General features: G+C 40.1%; 1 protein-coding gene across 1 annotated transcript in view; it reads left to right on the forward strand.

Moving 5' to 3' along the window:
* Window positions 1-787: 787 nt before the first annotated feature.
* Window positions 788-25580, forward strand: part of LOC308663837 (transient receptor potential cation channel subfamily M member 3-like) — a gene marked incomplete at both ends in the record, with an annotated part of 274581 nt that continues 249788 nt past the window's right edge. Inside the window, one exon of the mRNA XM_081320572.1 lies at window positions 788-964. Within this exon, the coding sequence (XP_081176698.1) occupies window positions 788-964 (177 nt within the window). The remainder of the gene's footprint in view (window positions 965-25580) is intronic.

Genomic DNA, 25580 nt, shown 5'->3' on the forward strand with positions numbered 1-25580 from the left:
TTGGCCCTTTTATGACTTGTGGACTTCAACTCCCAGAATTCCTCAGCCAGCAAAGCTGGCTGAGGAATTCTGGGAGTTGAAGTCCACAAGTCATAAAAGGGCCAAGTTTGAAGACCCCTGATCTAGACTTTGAGGTGAAGCACCAGTTTTCAGAGAAATAAATTTGATCGACAGGGAATGCTAATCCCTTCTCCTGTCTCCTCTTGGGGAAAGTGTCAAAAGGGCACGTCGCGTCTAGTCTCTGGCGGTTCCTGATCGGCTTCTTGTGTCATGCGCCGCTTCTGGAGCTGTCGAGAGCAGTCTCCTCCCGGGGGGGGGGGGAAGCTGCAAGGTGTGCTGTTTATTGCATCTGCCATTCGATCTCCCCGTCGGCACACCTGAAGAGAAAATAATCCGGAGAAGGTAAAACCCGGAAAGCGGCATCCTCCTTGCCCAAGTATCTTGGCAACAGGACGTTTAAAAGCCAGTGGGTGCCTCGAGCCCCGGCGTCGAGGAAAAGGGCGACGCAGAACCTCTTCCTAGAGTCCGCCGAGGCTCCGAACCGGAGCGAGGGAAAAGCACCGCAGCCGCAGCCCCCACGGGGGAAGCGGGCGTGCCGGCAACACCAAGAGCGCGCGCGCGCCAGCCGGCTGCCTGGCGCGCCGAGAAAGGGCGAGGAGAAGCGCTTTGAGGTAGCGCCTGACGCCCGCTCGCCTTCAGTCAGACGCGCGCGCGGGGGGGGGGGGCGGGCTTTTTTTCCTGAGGAAAAGCCTCAACTTATGCCTCGCGGGTTCTGTCTGTCACGGAGATGGGGAAGAAGTGGCGGAGTCCCAGCCAGGCGGAGAAAGGCTGCTCCGACAAGGAAGAACTTGGCAGGCGAAGGAGTCGGAGCGCTAGTCGGGGGAGGTTCGCGGAGTCGTGGAAGAGGTTAAGTTCCAGGCAGGGCTCCACCAAACGCTCTGGATTGGCTTCGCAACAACCCCCGGTAAGCCGGGGCTGCCTGAGGTCTGGTTTCTCTTTGGCGCCCTTTTTTTTTTGTGTGTGTGTGGCGCGCCTCAACTTCTGTCTTGGACGCCTTTCTCTCAGTGGACCTGCCGGGCTCCCTCGGGGACAAGCGTCGAGCGGTCAGCCCCGGTCGGTCAGTTTCTCTTTTCTCGAGAGAATTGGCGCCTGATTCTGACAGGGCGTGGAAGGGAGTCGGGGCTGTTGCTCTTCGCCAGATCAAAGCGTGGGGCGGGTGTTCGTGTGCAATAGACTTCGTGGCCGTCGGCTACGCGCGCTCTCTCGGGTGAATGGGTCGCCCTCGGCGATGATTTGTTCTCCCTCCCCCCTCCCCCCCGCGGCGCTGTGGCTGAGGGAATCCTGAGAAACTGGGCCTGATGTTCGGGTTTCTGTGGAGGGACCCCCCCTCCCCCAAATATAAGTACTTTACAGCAAATAAAAGCAAGGTCATTTCTCGAGCCCTCTTTTCCATGGGCTTCTTTCAGCATAAAGCCTAGGAAGTGAAGGGTTAACTGAATACAACGCCTTTCTTTTTCCCAGAGTTTTGGAGCTAACATCGGCTCCTTTCACCCCTTTTTCAATGATAAAGGGGTTGTCTTCATTGTCTGCCATCCATTATGCCACTAAACCTCCCCCTACTGTTGGACTGCAATACTATATAGGTGATAATGAACGTTGCACGTGCTGGTAACATACAAATGCTGTCGTTCTTCAGAGCTTACAAGGCAGGAGGAAATCTTGTCTTTAGTGAAGAGATGTCCTTAATGCTAAATCTGAGTACAGTACAGAGCAGTGAAATCCACCTGTTACTAATGCCTACTTATCTTGCCAAACCTTGCTATATACTTCACTGAATAGTTCTAGCGATATATACCGTAGAGAGTTGAGTACAGTGTTAAAATTGCTTTTAACTGAACAACTGGGTGATTACCTTCTGGACTGCTGTTAATTTTTCTGTGCCTTGGTAAATGATGTGATTATTCTGTTTGTAATTTACTGTTGGCTTTCTAATGCATTTGAAGGAAGAGATGATTAGTAGTTTCTTCAATTCTGTATCCATTGTTGGAGAATAATAGATAATTTATTAGACCATTTGCAGATAAGGAGGCTCATAATCCATTCAACAATTAATTACAATGGCTCAACTGTGAAGAAGAGGACTATATAAATCTTAGGTGGAGAAGAAACACATGAAGCTCAAGTGGAAGGGTAGCAATGTCAGTTGAATAATAGCTTTGCAAAATTCATTAATTTTACTTAGAGCATTATTTTAAATAGTTCAAGATCTTGCCTCCCCTTTTGTTAATAGTTTTCTAGTTTCTCTATAAATTATATGTTTGTATTTGCCTGAAGATGTGTGCTTACTTTTGAAAGCACCAAGTAAAACAGCAACAGGTTGAGCTAGATGGGAGTCAGAATATAGAAAACTGAGGAGGGGGACTTGATATGAAATGGATGCCATGACAACCAAAATCTGGAGAATCAACTTGGTTCTGATATAAACAGATGGTAAGGTATCATTATTTTGACTAGTGGTAAATGCGTATTTAGTGTAAACCTACTTGTCAAATAAAGCAATATAAAAGTATCATAAAAAAATCAGTATTTCAATAGATCTTGAAATAATAATTCTAATACACCATATAGAAGCTGCAAATGAAGGAATATTAACTATGCAAAAATTAATGCCTATTATGTGTCAGAGTTGGAAAGGAACCCCTATACAAATAATTGACAGGCAATTAACTATTAAGATGTCAACATATATGTGCAGAACAAATGTGCATATATTATATTTTCAAGTCACACTATTAAGATGCTTTTTAAAAAGTAGAATTTGGAGTAGGATATGTTTTGACAAGAATTAGGAAATCATTGGAAAAATGTTAGAATTCTATGATTATGATGTTGCTTCATTTGCATAATAAACTATAATTCAGTTTCCATATATTCAATATACCTCAGAGAAACCATAGTTGTCATTTGAAACATTATTTTACATCTTTTGTTCTATGCCAGAAACCTTTTTTTGAAAAATTGCAAATATGTTTTAATAATTGTTTTGCTTTCAGAAGCAAATTGTTTTGCTTTATTAGTTTAGTTCAAAAACCACTTTTTCTCGTGTTCTGAAATTCCCTGAATATGAAAAAAGTTCTAGATCTAAGCTAGATGGAGCAGGTCTATGTAAGAATAGTTTTACTGCAAAGATTTAAAGCTGGGTATATGGTTCCTAATCCATATGGTGGTAAATAAGAATATCTGAACTTTTTAAAATGAGTAATTATATAGCCCTCCTGCTAAACAAGACTGTTGAAAGGAATTTACAGAAATGGGTTTAAATGATTTGTTTCTGAGTAAAGACTAATGTGGCATGGGTTCCTTCACAGAGAAGAAGAAGCAATAATTAAGGGATTAGTATTTTGCTCTCTGAGAGAAAAATCCAAAATCTCTATCTGGGCAAGAGTTTGTAAGGACTATCAAAATTGCATAAAAGAGTGTGCAGTTGTTTCTCCAGGACTGAGCTGGGTGTTAGAAATCAGGAAGAGGCAGAAAGTCCAAAATTTAGGTCAGTTCCCCAGATCAAGAGATTTATAGTTCAAAGAGAGTCCCAGATGAAAGTTGTGGACTGAATGCCAAGTCAGTGTTGGGTGTCACTAGTGTCAAATTACATTAGTATTCAGGGACAAAGGAAATAATTGCACGCTCTCTCTCTCTCTCTCAGCTCTGAAAGTACAAAATCATTATCACATCTATTGCAATGATGAGCACTTAGTGGTTCCTTGGCCTAGTAGCATGCAGAAATAAATTCTATAGAAGAATTTCACTTAGTATCCTATACATAAGGTGAGTGGTTAGATGGAAAAGCACAACTGGTTTACAGAGTTCCTTCCAATATTATGTAATTCTAGGAGATGTAATGTGTGTGTGATTTGAGAACATAGGGCAATTGGCATGATCCAGCATTGTTTTGGTGAAGTTCTCCTGCTTCCTTTGTGTTTTCAAATTATTTGAAGAATCAGAAGAATGGATCATAGATCTCTATTGTATGTAATTTGATGTTCTGTTGTTCCTGATTCTTGGATTCTGCATCACTGGTATATGTGATGGTTATGGTACAGTATGGTATCAATATCCATATACTAAAATTTCAAGCATTCAAGAATGCCTAGAATGATTTTAAATAGTAACTATTTGGGTTTACATTTTCCTTGAATGACTGTGTTGCAGTTGTTGTTTCATCATTAGCAGTAAATTAAAAATCACTCAACTCTGTAAACCAGTTGTGCTTTTCCATCTAACCACTCACCTCAATCTCTCAATCTGTAAGGGTTAAAGTGAAATCCTAGGTGTGTTTGCTACAAAATAAATCCAGAGAAAGGTCCTGACATTTCATTTAGAGATGTTGTATAAAATCAATGATTTTTTTTATTTTTGTGCAAATTGTTTCTTGTACGGCATCTAATTTAATGATGCTTTTGGAGGGATCACTTGTAAAAATTGCAGGGTTCTATAAAATACTGCTTGATGACTTGATATTTTTGCTATGATCATTCATGTATCTAAAGAGGGATATTAGGTCTCAAGTGATCAGGTAGATCAGTCTAGGAAATCAATTCCACAGGAAGGCTAAATCTATTACTGAAATTGTCTACAATAACAGAATCTTGCAAATACAATTTTACTGTACCTTCACCTTTTCATACATCATTGAATTAGGCAGATATCTGAGCTGCTTTGGAATGTTATCTGGATGTTCTGGACTTAAAAATGCTTTAGCCCATTTTGCCTTGGCCACAGCTTCTGCATATCTTCCTTACATTCTACAGAAACCTAAAGCTCCATCTCTATCATGAGCATCTCCCTCTATGATTATCTAGGTCTAGGAAATAGTAAGAGAAAGACAATGACAAAAAAGCTTTTGTGGTTACCTGGATATGCCAGAACCTGTTAGGCTTAATATTTGAGAAGTTGATTAATAAATGCAATCAACTTCAAGTTGATAACATTCTTTGAAAATAATGGTTTAGACTGGCTTAGAACAATGACAACCAATCACTCTGTCTTGCGTTGCAAACAAGATTCAACGTTTGATCTTATGAAATTAGTAACAATCTGAAATAAGGTTACAGTGGAGGCAATATACATTTATTAAGTACTTGTTTAGTTTACATCCAACAATATCAGATGCTGAGATTTTTCATATGTCCTACCATTTTGCAATGGAGAAATTTATATTACTGCATATGTATTTCACCTTTTTTTGTATCCTCCATCGTCTGCAGAAGAACAAGCATTATATCACATTTTTGAAACTGGTCAGTGTTGTACTAAGTGAGTATGAACTATAAAATATTCATTTTTCCTAGTTCTTTTCATGGTGTTAATTTACTTAGAAATTGCAAAGCTGTTTGCTTATAAATCCCTTTGTAATTCAGGTGAGCAGTGATTTTTAAAAACAGTTACGTATGTTAAATTGACTGTAAAATAAAAACTTGCAGTGAATGACAGTGAAATAAATGGCTTAGTACTTCACATCTAATTACTAATGTCATTGTTCTATTACTAAAATTGGGTTGTGTGATACTTTCTTACACTTGCTTTTTTCCTATTATTTCAAAATTGCCTAATATTTAGTATGGATATTTTAACTTTGAGTCTTGAATATACTGAAATGTCCTAAGTAATTATAGAAGATTTAAAGTACTTTCTCATAAACAAACTTCATCACTTTCCTTCTTATCTCAAACCCCCTTTCTTATCTCTATCCCCTTTTTCTGCTTTCCTTTCTACAGTTATTCATATCAACAGATTTTTTGTGCATGACATATTTTTGGAGGGCATTCAAGTTCAGAGAAATGGAATGAACATATTCATTCTGAACAAATTCAGCCATTTCTTCAGCTATGTTTTCCTATTTAAAAAACAACAAACCAACAAAAACAAGACTAATGAACTCTTCAGATTCTCCTCAGTATTTCAAATAATGGCTGAACTAAAGGGATGAGAGCTAATTATACATAATAAAGCAAAATGGAATCTTATTGTGAGGATTTGGTTTGATTTGATTTGGAAGTTGCCCATATCCAAATGACTCTGGTCAGCTTATAATTTTTTTAAAAAAACAATACAAAGGAACTATAGTATCCCAACAAGAATATCCATTAAACAAAACAAAATAGGACTCTATGCTGCTTCCTAGATCCTAATAAGTGGCTTTGGATGGATCTTAAGTGCATCAGTTCTGACTGATCATACTGGGTGGACAGAAACCATTTTGTCCCCGGCATCAGACTTCCGCAGCAAGGTCTCATATCTGGTTATCTGTGCAACAGTGCCTCTGGTTGCCAGCAGAGTGTCCTGTGTATAAATAGCTACCCTACACCTTCCTCCTGAGCTCACAGTCAGTGATAACCAGACCTGAAATCCTGGTGGGCACATTTACAGAGACGGGACCCCCCACACCAATCCATGTGGACCCCCTACTATTGACGGGATGAGGAAAAAACTATAGGTAGACTTGGGGTAACCAGCAGCAGCCAGAGACCAGAGCTTAAAACGCCTGATAATATGTCTCTCAGTACAAGGATGTAGTGGTGATTGGTCTTCTGTGCCCAAACCCTCTTTCCTGAGAATGGCCTGCCTCCTGCTATAAATCTCCCTCTGCTCCTCACTATTATGATCATCTTTTTTCAAACTCCATCTACAACCTCAGCACCAAAAAGGATGGGAAAACTGCAGATAAGGCTAAAAAAGAAAATAAAAGTAAGCTGTATGGGCATAATGTCTCCAATAAGTTTTGAAATACTCTCTTTACAGAATCTTCCTTTCATTTGTTTCCAACCCTTTCTAAGAAGCTGCTAAGGCAGCCTTGTTCTATCTCACTTTGGAAGATTCTTAAGTAGTGACTCAGGAAGTTTTAGTAATACTTTTCCTTGATGAATAGTGTCTTGAACAATACGGTAAATTAGTGCTACTGTCTCCTTCATTTAATTATGAGCAGTTTCCAGATCCCTTACAGTCTGTATATTTGGTACCACTAATTGGTATTAGTTTGCATGATAGCCTTATGCTCCTGTTGCCAAATATCCCCCGTTAGTGGATAATATCTAAATTATTCTAAATGTCTAAATCCAAATATTACACTACAGTAGGTAGTTTGGATTTTACAAAGTAATTTTCTTCCATCCTGATTCTGGAAAAGGGCAATTAAAAGGTCACACTGGCTAAATCCAAGAACTAGATATATGCTTTTTCCAGTCGGAGCAGTGCTTGAAGGGAATAGCTTTTCCTCCCAATTTCATTCTGAAATTTAGTCCAGCAAATAAAAGAATGAAAATATAACCTTTATAATATAAAATAGGAATGCTACTGTACTCCAGACTCCTGCAATTCCAAGCCTTATGAGGCCTTTTAGAGGAACAGGTGCTCTACTAGATGCCTGGGAATTCGAAGGTTTTGCACAGATCTTAGCTGTTCCTAGCATTGTACTCTTCTGGACAAAGACTCTAAAGTTGTTCCTGGGATCTGTTGGAGCCACTTTCCCAGTTTAGGAGGCCCAGCCCTGAGTGCTTCTACCATTACTGGGACTACTTTGCTTTTTACTTTCCACATCCTCTCTAGTTCCTCCTTCAGGCCCTGGTACTTCTTCAGCTTCTCATACTCCTTCTTGATATTGCTGTTACTTGGTATTGTTACATCTATCACTACCACTGTCTTCTAGTCTTTGTCCAGTTCCACCCATAAAGATAATTACAAAGAAAAATGAGATAAGATGTTTAAAACAATAAGAGAAAAACTAAAATGTCATTCAAGTTATGCAATAACCTTATTATATATCTCTACAGCATCTTGAGGTGCATCAATAGATTTATGTATTATTTTTCTTTTTTGGTGGACTATAGACAGAAATAGGGTGGCTTGCAAGGTTAGAGATAGTCTGCATAGAATTGCGTGGGCACATTTGGGGTAGGCTTTGATGGCAGCTATGACATGCTTCCTAAAATATTCCAAAAATGATTGGTACTGTCATTATTAGCAGGGAAAGCTGCATGTGCCAAGAGGATGCTTTAAGCTAGTAAACTTGCCCACTGTACTCCATTATCTTATTAGGAAGAAGTGAAAGCTTGATTCCCCAAAGATATGATGATTTGCAGAGGTCAATGTCTATAATAAGGTATTGTACCACACCATGTGGAACTGTATAGGTAGTCCTTGACTTACGACCACAATTGAGCCCAAAATTTCTGTTGCTGAGGCATTTGTTAAGTGAATTTTGCCCCATTTAAAAAAATATAGGTAATTATCTGTTTAGTTTACTTTAAAATCTGGGATATTTAGGGGTATATAACACACACACACACACACGCACACATACATACACACACATACATATACATATACATATACATACATACATACATATATATATGTGTGTGTGTGTGTGTTAAATGTTTGTTAAGTAGTTAGAATGCACTTGCTTAGGTCCCAAACACGGGACAAATCTTATTTCCTATTTCAGCCTAATCCAAGGCCATCTACAGGCAGTAGCCACAGCATTGGCAGCTCATATTTAGCAAGCCAAAATTTACATACATATATATGTATATATATATATATATGCAATTATAAGGAAATTATGTGAGCTATTATGTTATTTTTCATGTTCTTCTAAAAGTGTATATTTCTTATATTCCAAAGTTTTTCCATTTTTAGCCATATTCAAACAAATGTTTCTTTTTAAGTATTCTCTCTGATAAGTCCCATCATCTATTTTCTTGATTTCCATTTTAATTTTTTTTCTCTGGCCATTGCCTTTCTTAATTATATGATAAGCGGCAACAATTTCAAAGGACAATGATTTTAAACCACAAAGAAATACAGAACAACCTTGAGAGTATGAATCAACTTATCTCCAACTTAATTTCACTCCAAGAAATTTCCCAGGAAAATACAGTAGAGATGACTGAACATAATTCTGAAGATAGAGACTTAAAGATGGAACCGTATAAAATAAAAAATCATGATTTAATTCAAATGGGAAATATTTCAACACGTCCAAGCAACTTTGAAGATAAGGAAAAGAATGAGGGAAAATACTTTACAGGGAAATGAATGATGCAGCAAAACATACTGATTAAAAGTGTATATTTCTTAATAATTTTAAAACAGTTAACACAATTTTCCTTACAAACATCTTCATCTGAAATCTGTTAGATAGGAATTGATATATACTGTCTCTCTCTCTCAAACTACACACACACACAGTATATATACACATACACACACTACTGTATAAATACATTATCTACATTATAAAACATACTATCCAAAACAGAAATTAAAATTTAAAATGATGAGATAAAGAATGACATAAATATGAATAAATATTGTAATATTTTCTTCCCCATCTTAAGTTATTGTCTCAATTCTACATAATTTAGATTGGATATGTTTAACTTTAGAGATCTCTGTCTTAGGATATTGTGTACAGCAGATTATTCAATTCTCTCTCCATGTGTTAATTTGAATCTAGTGTAGTATTTCTTAAACTTTTTTTTCTCATGATCCATTCCCATTTTTAAAAATCATAGAGATTTCATTTCTATAGATTATATTTATTGCTATGTACCATGCTAAAAATTGCAGTTGGCATACTCATTGCTACTACTGCTTCTCATGATTATTTGATAGGATTTTAATACTATATTATTTTTCAATATGAGCTGGGAAATAATTTTGATTTTGTGGAACCCCCACCCCCCAAAAGGGTCTTGGGAGCCCGAGAGATTCTTAGGCCACACTTTGAGAAACTGATTGTATTGTATTGCTTATTAAGTTAAACTTTTTCCACCAATTATATTTTATTATTATATTTTATTAATTCTTTCTTCTCTCAGTTTTGTACTTCTCCCACCAGAGAGGTGTGTTGTTCTTGCAACAATAAAAAAAAGTTTTCCTTTCCTTAGAAGAGCCATTCAGTGCTTTATTTCAATCTTGACAGAATTTTATCTTGTATCTCCATGTTACCTTTCTCTGTTGACATATGTCTGGTGGTTCACATCATAATTGTGATACAATCAAAATGTGTTGAGGGCCCCATCTGTTTTCTCAGGCCTTTTAAATATGATTAAATAGCTATATTCCTTCATTTTCCTGGGCCATTGCTTGCTGTCCCTTTTTAAATTGCCTACACATTTGCTTGCAAAAATAGTCTTATCAGATGGCATCAGCGTAAGAGATGAATGTAATGAGACGTGGAAAGAATTAAAAACGGCAATTTAAATGTTTAAATGTAAGTTGGTAGGTAAAAAGAGATTAAGGAACAGTTATCAAAATACATTTCTGTTGAGGCTAAAGAACGTGGGAAAATAAATAGGAACGGTGATGTTTATCATGCTTGGTTAATTCCTGCTAAATATACAAGGGACAAAAGAACAGCAATATCTTAAGTGGAATAATGTTCTTGAGGGAATCATAGTAAATGATTTGCTGAAGATAATTGAATGAATAAATGCTTTTGACTTGTATAAATGATATAAATATTTTGCCAATATAAGTAATTGGCACTTGAGATTTCCCTCTTTTGTTACCCATCTCAGTTAAATTGGGCTGTGTGATGCTTTGCAGAGGTAGTTTAAATTAAATGAGATTTCATTGAATCATTCCAAATTAGATTGTTGAATAAGGTGTCTTTCAATTGAAGGAATTTAAGGGCAATCTGGAGATTTGATGCCTTTGAAGAGTCTCAGACATCGTTTCGGCTTTTGTTAACACGTGTGGACAAAGTGAAAGGTTATATGATGTGATGAAATTAGGCAAACAATAAAATATATCATCTCTGTCAACCCTACCTACATGATAGGTTTTGTAAGGGAAATAATTTAACCATTAAGCAAGAGAAACAATTGTAGTCATTAAGGCATCAAGCTAGAAACAGGGACACCATGAATTCTAGTTCTGCCTTCAGCACAAAGCCAGGTGGGTGACCTTGCACCAGTCACTTTCTCTCAGCCCTAGGAAGGCGGCAATGGCAAATCACTTCTGAAAAATGGTGCCAAGAAAACTGCAGGGACTGTCCAGTCAGTCTCCAAAATCAGTTATGATTGAATGGAGATGAGAGAAAAAATACTATCTACTTTACTAAGTCCTCCCAATGACCTAGCTAACACATTTATAAAAAAAGGTTGGACTCTGCCAACTAGTTACTGATCATCAGGCTCCTGAAAAGCACCTTTCTGAAATTAGATGGACTAAGAGAACATATTGATTGAGGAACAAATTGGATTGAGAATTTGACCTCCTTTGAACATGTTTTAATTCTACAAACCAATAGGTTTCACTTTTCGCAGCTTTCATGGATTTTAGAGCAGCTTTCTATCTGATTTTTTTTTCCACCCAGACTTTGGTGCAAATTGCAAAACTCTTCTTAGACAGAAGGTGCTACTGCTAATCTTTAACTGTATGATAAAATTATCGTAAAAATTAAATGCAATATCTAAGGAAGCTATGCCAATGACAACTATATGCTATTAACCAATACAGTCAGGCAAGGCTGTATTCTTCTACCATTGTTGTTTAACTACTATATTAATGCACGTGTTGCCATGATAAACAATCTTTTTCATCAACCACCAAAACAGGGAGAAAAACATATTTCAGGCTGGAAAAAGGCACTATGAACATTGGCTAATTATTAGTTTCTGAAGCTCTAGAAATCAGTTACAAGACCTCATGAATCTTCTTTGTTCATGGGGCCCTTCAGTCAGTTGTGGATTTTTTTCAGGGTATTAATTTGTGTAGAAAGTCTATAGATCAGACATGTCAAACACAAGGCCCGGGGGCCAGATCCGGCCCGCGAAGTGGTTTCATGTGGTCCGCAAAGCCATCCTGGAAACAGTGAGGGAACGGCCCCCACTGCCTTGGCCCTGGCCCAGAGACCCTCCTTCTGCCAGAGACCCTCAGATCTGTCCCACTCCTGCCCAGGCCCCCATAGGCACCCTTGATGCCAACGATGTAGAGCTGGCCATGCCCACCCAGTAGGCCATATGCACTCTAGCCACGCCCACCCAGGCCATACCCACCTGGCCCCCTGAGGGCAACTGCAATGCTGATGCGGCCCTCAAAGAAATTGAGTTTGACACCCCTGCTATAGATAAAGGGGATTCTTCACTATGAAAACTAACATTACACAAAAGGAGGACAAGCCTAATGTGTTTTTTACAGTATGTACAATATTTATTCTTGACTACTCTGAAGGACAACAATGGCTCTACCCTCTCTAATTCTCCTTTTTTAGATACTTTATATACCTCCTGAATATTTGCTTGCCTACAACAGCTTTTTTCTCTATCATGGTGTTCTCAACAAATAGAAATGATACCTTCCCCCTTCCACAGGTAACCTATTTCAGGGATATGCATTTTGAATAAATACCACAGATAACTAAGAAAGGATGGATAACAAGAGATTTGAATTTGGTGTATGAAAATATTCAGTTAAATTCTCTGGATGCCAAAATTGAAATGGGTTTAGAAGAGTTGTGCCACGTGTGGGGAGAAGGCATGGCTCCACATTTTAAAAGTTCCTCTCCTCATTGTAACTATGCTGTATTACTGGACATTTTAGGGGATTGATAAGCTATTGGAGGACCCAATAGAAGAGACATGGGTGAAAATCATTTTCCAAGTTCATAATTTGCAGACCTTAGATGTAAATAGCACCTCAAAAACAGTTCCCAAAGTAGTAGATTTGGAAAGTTTTATTTTGTTTGTGTTGTACATTTGAGGAATATGATCTGATGTATTGAAAAGTTTAAAGTATCAAAACAGTATGTTAAATGGAGTCAAGTTCATGGGGGGGAAAGCAGTCTTAAATGCTATATTACTATACAGTAATATCAAATTATAGTGATTTTATTTTCATAGTCTCTCAAAAACCTGGACTTTAAAGGAAAGAGTACTAAATCCCACCCTTTTGATTTAATTTAATTCTTAATTTGCGGGTAGTAAAACATCTAGTAATATTTTTTTTCAAAATTAGAGACAGGCTGAATAACAATTATTATTGTGTACCTGTGATCCTTGAGATACGACTGTAATGGAGCCTATCCATTACAGTCACCTATTGTGGCAGACATTAGATAAAATATGTCACCTAACAATCCCTCTATCCCTGCTCTCCCTAATGAAACATAAACTGAACCTGTGAGTCGTTAAGTGGGACATGAGATGCCTCTAGGGTGGGGGAGGCCATTGGCGGCCTAGTAGAGGTCTAGGCTTGCCTGCCTTGGCTCTCCTAAGACTTCCCCCACCTCCAAGATACTCATACTCCATTTCCCACACCTTAGGTCCCAACAGGTTTTTTCCCACTCCCACCAAGTCCCCCCAGGGCTTAGGCCTGATTCCCATCCCACCAGGCCAAACACCCTTCTCCTCACTTACTTTTGAAGAACTCCGAGGCCTTTCATGATGCTGGAATGATTTTCTTCTTTGTGTGGCTACATGACACAGTTCTGGAACTGGCTGCCATTTTGTCCCCACTCACAAATGGGTAGAAAAAATGGTAGTTGCATTAAGTTTGCTGCCGCATAGTGCATTGCTTTGTTTTGCTGTCTTACCAAGTCTGCATAGTGCTGTAGAAGCTTTCTGACCATTCAGAAGCTTTTATAGCACTGTGCAGATCTCTCTAAGGCAGCAAAATCAAGCAACTTGTCCTACCCACAGATGAGTGAGACAAAATGGCAGTTGCATTTGGATCATTGCTGCACAGCCTGGGGACACCTGTCTTCCATAACATGAGGTCCAGAGAGCTTCAGAAGGTAAGTGTGGGGCATGATGAACATATGGGGAAGGTGTTGCAGGATTTCAGCAGGGTGGGATGGAGAAGAGGTGAGCAGGCACTACAGCGACCCTGTGGTGGTCATAAAAGTGAATGACCACAGGCCCATTGCAGCCATCATAACTTTGATATGGGGCCATATGTAGCTTTTGGTGGGGACTCATAATTTTGAACATTTGTTAAATGGTCTGTTGTACCACAAGGATTATCTGTAATAGGGTGCATACAAAACTGAAAATGAATTGCGGCTTGATAAAACGTCTTAGGTGGGTTGTATTCCAACTGAACTGAAATCTGGAACATTTTTGTTGTTCCATATTTTAGCGGAGGGAAGAGTATTGCCAGCAATCTCTGTAAATTTTAGCTCTAAAATTAGGAAGCAGGTAGGGCTGGCAACAGAAAAATATACTGGTAAGCTAAGATCCTGTTATAAGTTGCGTATAAGCATTTTTTGAGTTATTTTAATACAGGAGAGATGCTGTCTTGTAGTTTAAATTACTTGCCAACTAAGTCTTAGTAAGATGGAGGAATTTGCAATGAAATGTAATTCAATTAATTGCTTGCCAAATGAGACTAAGAAAGCAGAATGGCTCATGCTTCTCATTTCAAAGTGCTTCATAAGAAAAGGATGAAAACAAGCACTTTTACGTAGCATCTTGCACTGATTTTCTGTGAAATCTTAAAAACCCACAGACTGCTTTGATCATATACATACCCTTATTCTGAACAAAATTAGACCTAACCAAAATACCCACTGCAAAATGTTATGGGTGAACTGGAGTTCCTTAAGTTGCTATAGTCCATGGGTCGGCAACCCGCGGCTCCGGAGCCGCATGCGGCTCTTTGAGCCGTCTCCTGCGGCTCCCAGCCGCCCGGTGCGCGCGCACCTCTTCGAACGGGCAGTGGTGCGCGCGCACCTCTCCAAATGGAGAGTGGCACCGCCCGTTTGGAGAGGTGCGCGCGCACCTCTCCGAATGGGTGGAGGTGCGCGCGCACCTCCCCAAACCTTTGGAGAGGTGCGCGCGGACCTCCGCGCGAACGGGCAGCGGTGCCGCTCGTTGGGAAAGCTGCCGCGGCCCGTTTGCAGGCTGCCGAAAGCGGCAGCTCTGCAAACGGGCCGTGGGCAGCTTTCCCAACAAGCAGCGCCGCTGCCCTTTCCAAGAGGTGCGCGCGCACCTCTCCGAATGGGCGGAGGTGCGCGCGCACCTCCCCAAACCTTTGGAGAGGTGCGAACCTCCGCGCGAACGGGCAGCGGTGCCGCTCATTGGGAAAGCTGCCGCGGCCCGTTTGCAGGCTGCCGAAAGCGGCAGCTCTGCAAACGGGCTGTGGCAGCTTTCCCAACAAGCGGCACCGCTGCCCATTCCGAGAGGTGCGCGCGCACCTCTCCGAATGAGCGGAGGTGCGCGCGCACCTCCCCAAACCTTTGGAGAGGTGCGCGCGGACCTCCGCGCGAACGGGCAGCGGCGCCACTGTTAAGCGGTGAGAGGGCAGACGAAAGAAAGCATGCTGTATTCTCATCTTCGCCGTTTCGAAATCCCTGAATCTCTCTTCTTCCACCGACCCCCCCCGCCCCCGGGCACGCCAAAGAAACCAAACAGAGCCAAATCAGAACCTCGTCAAAACGGGATAGAAAACCAAAAAAGTCCCAAAAAGTTGAAACGATTCGCCTTTTAAAAGACACACGTTCCTCAAGCCCAGCTTTAAAGCGGTCTCAGCCTCACCAAGTATATTGGGGGACGCTCTCTCCCCTCCCTCTTGCGTGAATCCTTTATCATCAGGACGCGATTACACACGAGTCGTTTGAGGCGGGCAAAAAAAAACAAACAAACCCGACGCGGCCTCGGGACGGTGAGGCCGGTCCAAAGCTGACAGGTCGGCTCCCTCAACCCCGTAACGCAATCAAGGGGAAGCAGGAGATCATAAAGGCTGCGGTCCTACATTGCTCAGTCGACCCAAAGCCCTATCAACCATTTTATGGCTGGCGACGAGCGGGAAGGCAGCTGGAGCGTGGAAAGCAGCTTTGCAACTGACAAAAATATTCCCCAGTAACCGAAGCGCCGTGAACTGCAGTCCCCGACGCTATTAACATGCAACCAGTGTGGGTGCAACTACTGCCCTTCCCCCTCTCCCCACCCCGTATCGCGGATCTCTTTTCCTTGGCGGAGTTATCTTGGGAGTCGCTGCAAGCAGCAAATCTTTTTAAGATGTTTCTGACAGAGGCTTGAGAGTGGGGATGGGGAGAGGAACTACACCTGGGGTGTTGGGAATTATTTTCTCCTTTATTCAGAATTACGGATCCATTTACTTCCAGCACCGGATCAGTGGTGCCACCGCCGTTGCCATGACAGCAGGAGGGGCAGGGCCCCCGCGATTTACAACCCCCCCTTCCCCACCCAAACGAGCAGCCCCGGGAAAGTGGCTTCGGGACTTCTTTTTCTTGCTTCTAAGCGTAGGCACCAATCTGAGAAAAGTAACGCGCGCGTCTTTCTCGTCTCCCGCCACGCCTCCCATTGGCGTCTGCTACGGCATACATAGGAAAAGCGAAGTTAGCTGGGGCGGTTCCCCGCGGCGGAGAGATTCTTGAACGGGATTCTTGAACCCGCGGTCCATCTTGGCTCCTCTCGGGGAGGGGGGAGGCGGCTGTGTAGCCGGCACCATGGATGAGGCCTACGACGTGATCGTGCTGGGCACCGGCTTGACCGTGAGTCCTTCGGAGCCACTCACCCTGCCTCTTCCTCTCCCCATCCCGGCATCTTCCACCCCTTGCGCCCCTCCATGCAATTTTGCATTCCTTTCCCTCCGGCTCCTGCATCCATGTCCGTCATCAGCAAACCATCACACATTAAAAATATGGCAACCGCGCGCGTCCTCGCATGCGCAAGAAAAACCCGTTTTGCACATGCACAAAACGTTTTTTGCGCATGCGCATGCATGGACGCACGCATGCGGCTCCCACTTTCTTTTATGTGTCATGGAACCGGTTCCCAGTGGCTCTTTACCTTTTTTAGGTTGCCGACCCCTGCTATAGTCTCTTCAGCTTGAAGTATTGTTTGTTGTTTGGTATGAATCTGCTACAGGGACTCTTCATTTAGCGACTACAGTTGGAACCAGCAACTCAGTTGCTAGCTGAAATGGTTGAGGGATGAAACTGCGACGGTGATAATGATATTACTTCAAGCTTTCTTTTGCTTTACAAACCTGCAAAGGTAGTAAATACGAGGATTGGTCACATTTCTTTACCATCACTTTGTAACTATGAACACTAAACAAACGCTGCCTGCATTCCTGCTATTTTCAAAATAGCTGCTATTTCTTTACCATACTGTATATTTGATTACTTTTGTACAAATTAAATATTTTTATTTTTATGTATTTATTTAACAAATTTATATGGCTGCTCTATTTATCCAGGTTGACCCATTGGTATCTTACAGCATTAAAAATCTACAACATAAATCCCATATAACTTTATCTTCTTGCCCTCTGTGGCAGCAGCAAGTACATTCACACCAGCCACTTGATTGGCTCTGTATCTGCTGGGAACCGCAGACATTGACAGAATCACCTCTTCAGGGCCTTCTGGAAAAGTGACAAAAAGTGACATTCCTCTCTGAAGGAATGTTATTCCATAGTGAGGGAGCTACAACCAGAAGACCCTTTTTCATTAAGGAACCCGTAACATATTCCTGCCTTCTCATCCTTGTGGGCTGGGTAGATGTGACTGGGGGAAATCAGTCCTTTAAATAACCTGTTCCCAAGCCATGTGGGGTTTTAAATTGCATCCAGAAGCAAATCAGCAATCTATGTAGCTCCCACAAAAGAAGTCACACGTGCACAAATCTTGGTTTCTGCAAAACTTTGTGGGCCTCTGCATTTTGGACCAATTGAAGCTTCTTGATATTTTTCAAGATTAGGCTCACGTGGAGAGCATTACAGTAATCCAAACAGGACATAATCAGTGTGTAGGTGATTGTGAGAAGGCCACACTCAGCCAGGACTGGGTGTAAGAGATGCACCACTCATAGATGTGAAAAGGCCCTCCTGGCTATCACTGCCAACAGTACCTCAAGCAGTCTAGGAGAACCCCCAGATTATGCACCACGATGGTAGTTCCCTGAATCTAAAGCCAGTCTATCTTGTCAACATTCAGTTTTAGCCTGTTGCTAGACTACTGCAACGCTCTCTACTTGGGGCTGCCCTTGAGGACCACTCGGAGGCTTCAACTGGTGCAGAATGCAGCTGCGCAAGTTGTTATGGGAGTTTCCCGATACTCCCGTGTAACACCTCTTCTCCGTGAGCTGCATTGGCTTCCGGTTGCCCTCTGGGTGAGATTCAAGGTGCTGGTAATGACCTATAAAGCTCTAAATGGCTTGGGTCCGGATTATCTAAGGGAACACCTGCTGCCGGCATCAACTTCCCATCGTCCTGTGCGCTCCCACAGGGAGGGCCTTCTTAGGGTACCGCCGGTCAAGGAATGCCAGTGGGTTATCCCCAGGGGAAGGGCGTTCTCTGTGGGCGCGCCGGCCCTTTGGAACCAACTTCCCACAGAGCTTAGGACTGCCCCCGACCTTCGCTCATTTCACAGGGACTTGAAAACTTGGTTTTTTGAGCTTTCTGGCTCAGACTGAGGGGTTTTAATTATTTATTAATGGGGTTTTAGTTTAAATTCAGGGACTTAATTTAATCTTAGTTTTAATCGATTTTAACTTTGTATGTTATGTATTTTAAATTTTTCCCTGTAAACTGCCCTGAGTCCTACGGGAATAGGGCGGTATACAAGTTTAAATAATAAATAAATAATAAATAAATCTCAACAGTCTCCAGGTACCAAGAAAAGGTAATCACAGCTTTGCTTAACTCACTACTGAAAGAGATGTACAACAGAGTATCATCAGCATACTGATAATATCTCACTCGGTGATGCTACTTGATTTCCCTCAGTGGTTTCATGTAGATATTAAGCAGGAGTGGCGAAAGTACCAAACCATGTGTGATCCTGCAGAACAGGGGCCAACAGTTGGACTCATCAATCCCAATCAACACTGACTGAAAATGTCTTAAGAGGAAGGAAACGAACTAGGACAACCTAGTGCTCCCCGTTCCCAACCCATGGAGTCATTCCAGAAGGATACTATGGTTCATGGAATTGAAAGCAGTGAAAGGTCAAGTAGAGCAAGGATGGACACATTACTACTGTCACACTCCCTCCAGAGGTCATCACAAAGCATAACCAGTGTTGTTTCCATCTCATATCCAGGCCTGAATCCTGACTGAAAGGGGTCCAGATGATCCCTTTCATCCAATCTCTGGAGCTGGAATGCAACCATCTTCTCTACAACCTTACCCCAAAAGGGGTTGTTAATTTTGTTCAATATTATCTTTCCTCGTTAGTTAGAGCTCATATAGGTCACGGAATCAGTGGTACTATTAGAACCATCTCTTTACCAATAATTTGAAACTGGGTATCTTCTTTCTCTGTTTTTTCCTTCAGTTTCCAGATTTCATTGCCATACATCATTATTAGAAAGGCCATTGCTTTGTTGTCATTGCAATACCTTTATCCTTCATGATAGTCTCTCTGTGTGTCATTGCTTTCTGCCTTAGAATTAATGTCTTATTTATTCCCCAATTTATTCATTTTTGAGCCCAAAATACTAATCTATCATTTTCACTTCTTTCCCATTGACTGTAAATTCTGTCTTATACTTAACATTAATTCATTTATCTAATGTTTATGTTCATAATGAACTTTTTAAAGTTTTCTTTATCATTTACTAACAAGGTGGTATTCTCTACATAGATTAATTTTTTTGATTTTCATTCTCCACTTCGGATTCCAATCATTTTAATCACTCCTATTCTTATGTTTGCTATATCAGATAATCTGATAATGGGACAACAGGCATCATTGTCTCACTCTTTTATATGTGCTTCTACAAATGCAGTTATTACAATAATTTCTTATTCATTGTTAAGAATTCCTTATTCATTGTTACCAGCTGACTTATTCAAAACATCAGCCATCAGGTTTAAAGCCTAAGGCGAAACTAGAACTCACAGTCTCCTGGTTTCTGGTCTGGTGTCTTAACCATTAGATCTTTTTCTCTTTATTCATGGTTAAGATTCCATAGGAAAATAATTTGATGTTATTGCATATTTGACTGTTGCCTGTATAAGAGGGTGAGAGACAGGTATCTTGGTCTATATACCAAACGAATGACCCATTGGTATCCCCATATCAAAATAACTTACCTTATGTCCGGCCAGAACTTGAAAATAACATTTAACGTAGCACAGTACTTAAACAAAATGGTTCAGTTGAGATCTGCATATGTGGGACTGATTGGAATAGATTGCAAGGGCGACTCCGAAATATAATTTTATCATATTTTATCTATATCTTAAATTATTGCAATTTCATTTTAGATTGTATTTTATTACCATTTCATTTTAAATCATATTTTATTCTAATTCCATTTTAAATCGTATTTTATCAAATTCCATTTTAAATTGCTTTTATCAAATTTTAGTAACAATTTATTGCTGGAACTTTGCACTTTGATATGGCCCAAGAGCTAATCAATACAGACTTGTTTGGCATATAAGTTAGCCTTAATCTGTTCTTCATTTACCATGATTTCTATAATCTAAGTAAGACAAATATAAATTATCTTCCTGTATTTTCTAGCTTTCTCCATCTCATTTTTTAATATGGTCCTTCTGCCTTTACTGAAATTTAGCATGTACACATTTTTTTCCTGGATCACTTTCTTTTCTACAGGTACTGTATATATAGTGAGTTTATACCAAAGTTTAGGCCAAACAGTCATGTCCTATGTTTGTTGATCTAAAGCAGGGGTCAACAACCTGAAACAGTGAAAGAGCCACAAAAGGAAAAACTGGGAGCCGCAAAAATGTGTGCACATGCGCGCATGCACAGAACAGGGTTTGACTGAAGAGTAGAGCCAAGGCGAGATATGCACCTACCCTGCATATTTGAATTGATTGGTTGAACTTTTTTAGTCCCACTTTTTTTTTTTGGACTGCACATGGCAGAGGACTGGGAGCAGCAGGAGACGGCTGAAAGAGCCGCATGCGGCTCCGGAGCCGCGGGTTGCAGACCTGTGATCTAAAGCTTTTGTTGTAATTGTTAGTAAACATGTTTCAGTATAATCTTCCCATACTCTTAATTTCATTGCCTTTGTTGGATCCTGTCTATGATTACTGTTGAATATTCTTAACTTAGCTATAAATTTTTCTGCAATTCTTTTGAACTTCCTGAAAAAATATCTCTCATTTTCTTTTTTATTATAGTCTTCCAATCGTTATTGTTGATATCTTCCCATGTCTTTCTTGCTTTATGTCGAAAGAATGTGTTTCTGTCATTGCTATGTCCTTCTAATTGCCTATGTCTTTCACCCTCTGTCTTGCTTTGACTCTCATGACATGTGTTTTGAAAGCCACTTGGATCTTTTTACTTTTTGAAATTCCAGGAAAAATTTCAAGTCTTTTAATTTCTTTCCATAAATACTCAGGTTACTTTTTCATAAATTGGTTAAGAATATGAAATATGTTCCTTAAATTGATCTTATATACTAATTGCATGTTTTCCAAATCATATGTTACAAGCAAATTTTCAACCCATTTAATCCACATATGATACATCCCACAGTTTGGAAGTATTGCACGAAGGGAGTCTCAGCCAATCTCAATGTATATACATGGTTGTACTTTGACAATCCCCTTCATCGATTACTGCCTTGTCGTGGCGAAGGGTCTTAACGTAATTCAATGAAGCTATGAGCTATGCCATGCAGGGCCACCCAAGACGGACAGGTCACGTTCTGACAAAACGTGATCCACTGGAGAAGGAAATGGCAACCCACTCCAGTATCTTTGCCATGAAAACCCTATGGACAGTACCAAAAGGCAGAACGATATGACACTGGAAGATGAGACCCTCAGGTTGGAAGACGTCCAATATGCTACTGGGGAAGAGCAGAGGGCTAGTACTAGTAGCACCAGAAAGAATGAAGCGACTGGGCCAAAGCCGAAAGGACGCTCAGCTGTGGATGTGTCTGGTGGTAAAAGGAAAGTCCGATGCTGTAAAGATTTTTTCTCCATAGGAACCTGGAATGTAAGATCCATGAATCAAGGCAAGCTGGACATGGTCAAACAAGAGATGACAAGACTGAACATCGACATCTTAGGAATCAGCGAACTAAAATGGACAGGAATGGGTGAATTTAATTCAGATGACCATCAGGTATACTACTGCGGGCAAGAATCCCTCAGAAGAAATGGAGTAGCCTTCATAGTCAATAAAAGAGTAGGAAAAGCAATACTGGGATACAATCCTCAAAATGACAGAATGATCTCAGTTCGAATCCAAGGCAAACCATTCAATATCACAGTAGTCCAAGTCCATGCCCCAACCACCGGTGCTGAAGAAGATGAAATTGACCGGTTCTATGAAGCCCTACAGCACCTTATAGAACTAACACCAAAAAATGATCTCCTTATCATCATGGGGGACTGGAATGCTAAAGTAGGAAGCCAAAAGATAACCAGAATAACAGGCAAGTTTGGCCTTGGAGTACAAAATGAAGCAGGGCACAGGCTGATAGAATTTTGTCAAGAGAATACGATGATGATAGCAAACACTCTTTTCCAACAACCCAAGAGATGTCTCTACACATGGACATCACCAGACGGTCAACACAGAAATCAGATTGACTATATGCTCTGCAGCCAAAGATAGAGAAGCTCTACACAGTCAGTAAAAATAAGACTAGGAGCTGACTGGCTCAGACCATGAGCTTCTCGTTGCAAAGTTTAGGCTTAAACTGAAGAAAGTAGGGAAAAACACTAGGCCAGTCAGGTATGAATTAAATCATATCCCTGTTGAATATACAGTAGAGGTGACAAATAGATTTATGGAATTAGATCTGATAGACAGAGTGCCTGAAGAACTATGTATGGAGGTTCGCAACATTGTACAAGAGGTAGCAACTAAAACCATCCCAAAGAAAAAGAAATGCAAGAAAGCAAAATGGCTTTGTGAGGAAGCTTTGCAAATAGCTGAGGAAAGAAGGGAAGTGAAAGGCAAGGGAGAAAAAGAAAGATACGCCCAATTGAATGCAGAATTCCAGAGAATAGCTAGAAGAGCTAAGAATGCCTTCTTAAATGAACAGTGCAAAGAAATAGAAGAAAACAATAGAATAGGGAGGACCAGAGATCTTTTCAAGAAAATTGGAGAGATGAAGGGAATGTTTAATACAAAAATGGGCATGATAAAGGACCAAAATGGCAGGGACCTAACAGAGGCGGAAGAGATTAAGAAGAGGTGGCAAAAATACACAGAAGAACTATACAAGAACGAGCTATTCAAAATCTTAAAAGACGATGCAGTAAAAGTGCTACACTCAATTTGCCAGCAAATTTAGAAAACTCAACAGTGGCCACAGGATTGGAAAAGATCAGTTTACATTTCAATTCCAAAGAAAGGCAGCTGGTAAAATAATTCCCTTCACAACATTCTATTAGCCTATTTTCTGTCTTATTGCATTTGCCTAGTGCAATTCTTGCCTTATTTCCTGATTTCTCCAACGTTGGCATTCTAATCATTCATTAATGATAGTATGTCCTTTCTTTATGTAGCATTTAGTGTTTCTTGTAATTTGCCTGGAATTTCTCAGTATTTCCTCCATTGCATCTTAAGTATATGCTTTGTATAAGAACCAGTAAGTGATAATAATCAACATGGGGAAGTTTATGTATAAATTGCCCAAAGTGTCTATTTTTTATAGTTGATTTGTTTTCTCAAAGTCAAAATGGAGGATCTATTGAAACCACAGAATTATTAATATGAAATATTTTATAGTATTAATCAGCATGTTAAAAATAATGATATATCTAGCAAAGTAAGCAATCAGTTCACAAGAGAAAAAAGAAGTTGACTATTAATGTTAAAGTTTAATCTGCCTTGATATTTGCAATATTGGCTGCTAAATAGATTTTTCTCTTGATTACTGATAAGTAATTTTCAGACTATAAAAGAGTGCATGGGGGATGAGGAGATATATAATAATGTACATGTCTTAAAATAACAGTTTCACAAAGCTAACAAAAGAAGTAAACACATTCTCAGTCAAGGAAGCTATAGTCACTCTCCAAGCCATAGCTTGAAGAATTAGGATTTTTTTCCTAGTGAAATTAAACAATTCATAGTGGAGTAGAATATACTTAATAAATGCTTTATGTTATTTATATCTGTTTCATATTTAACATAGGAAACAAAACTTGGAACAGGATTTGTAATGTTGCTTACATGGTTATAATTATTAGCATGATAGGATTTATTCCTTGGGGTATGGCATCCCTGCAGGCAGATGATAGCATTTTCTTCTACCTATCTTATGTCAACACCTGTTGAGGTTTAATCAAGCAAGCAATTTGTGTTACCTTGGCATTGTATATTATATAGATTCAAGGAACATGTCTCTTAAGATATATGGGGTCAAAATGACTAATAGATAATAAGGAGATTCTTTTTTTCTCTGGGTCGAATAATAAAAAAAGAGGAGCAAAGAAGCTAGCCTTAATTAAATTAAGTCTAGGTATTAAACGTAGCTTTAGCATAAACTGTAATAAAGGCATTAATAAAGGAGAACATTTGTAGCTCAGGGTTGATATGAGGGATCCTTAGTGCTCTCTGATCTTGCTTGCTTTCATACAGACGTTTCATTACCCAAACTAGGAAATATCATCAGTGCTAGTAAGTTTGCTGTCAGTGTAATAAAAGTATTCTGGAAGATACCTTCTTGCTATACTTAACTTCCTTGGAAGTTACCATTATAATTTTACATAGATCTAACTGTAAAAATGTAACAATAAAATAATAATTGCCAACATCAATCAAAATAAAGAGACTGTGAAAATAAAGAGTTTTCATGAAATTGCTTTGGTGTAGATTTCTTAACAGCTTACCTGAGTCAGAGAAATTATAAGACAACTTTTAACATTAGTGAGTGTGATTCACAAGCTTCTGCTGTCTGCATATTTTGTATAATAGACAACACTGAATCATGTAGTTTTAATTTCATATCCCATGAAAGTAATTCCCATAGATTAGTGACACTCTTTTTTATATCAAAGTAGTGATACTGAGTGGAAAGTTAAATCATCGATGAACTCATTATAATAATTTATAACTCTGCCCTATATTTACTGTTGGTTATCCAGTTTTATAATTCCTAGTCAATGCTCCTCCGTCTCTTTGATGTATTTCTCTTCTATAATGAAGAATGCCTCATATACAATAACATCCTATTTATTTATTTATTTATTTATTTATTTATTTATTTATTTATTTATTTATTTATTTATTAGTTTTTATAAACCGCCCTTCTCCCGAGGGACTCGGGGCGGTGTACAGAGGAAGGAAGGTCTACAGATGAACAATAAAAAGTAATAAAAACAATATTGAAAACAAACTGGGACCCCAATTAACGCTATCATGCCAGGCCGGACTGCTGGAACAGGAAAGTTTTTAAGTCGCGTCGGAAGGTACGGAGGTCGGGGGCCATCCGGATTTCGGTTGGTAAGCTGTTCCAGAGGGCTGGCGCACCCACTGAGAATGCCCTCCCCCTGGGGGCCACCAGCCGACATTCCTTGAGCGGTGGCACCCTGAGGAGGCCCTCTCTGTGGGAGCACACAGGATGGTGGGGTGCTGACATCGGCAGAAGGTGCTCCCGTAGGTA

The sequence above is a fragment of the Vipera berus genome (assembly GCF_964194415.1).
Source record: "Vipera berus genome assembly, chromosome: 2".
NCBI classification, from domain to species: domain Eukaryota; kingdom Metazoa; phylum Chordata; class Lepidosauria; order Squamata; family Viperidae; genus Vipera; species Vipera berus.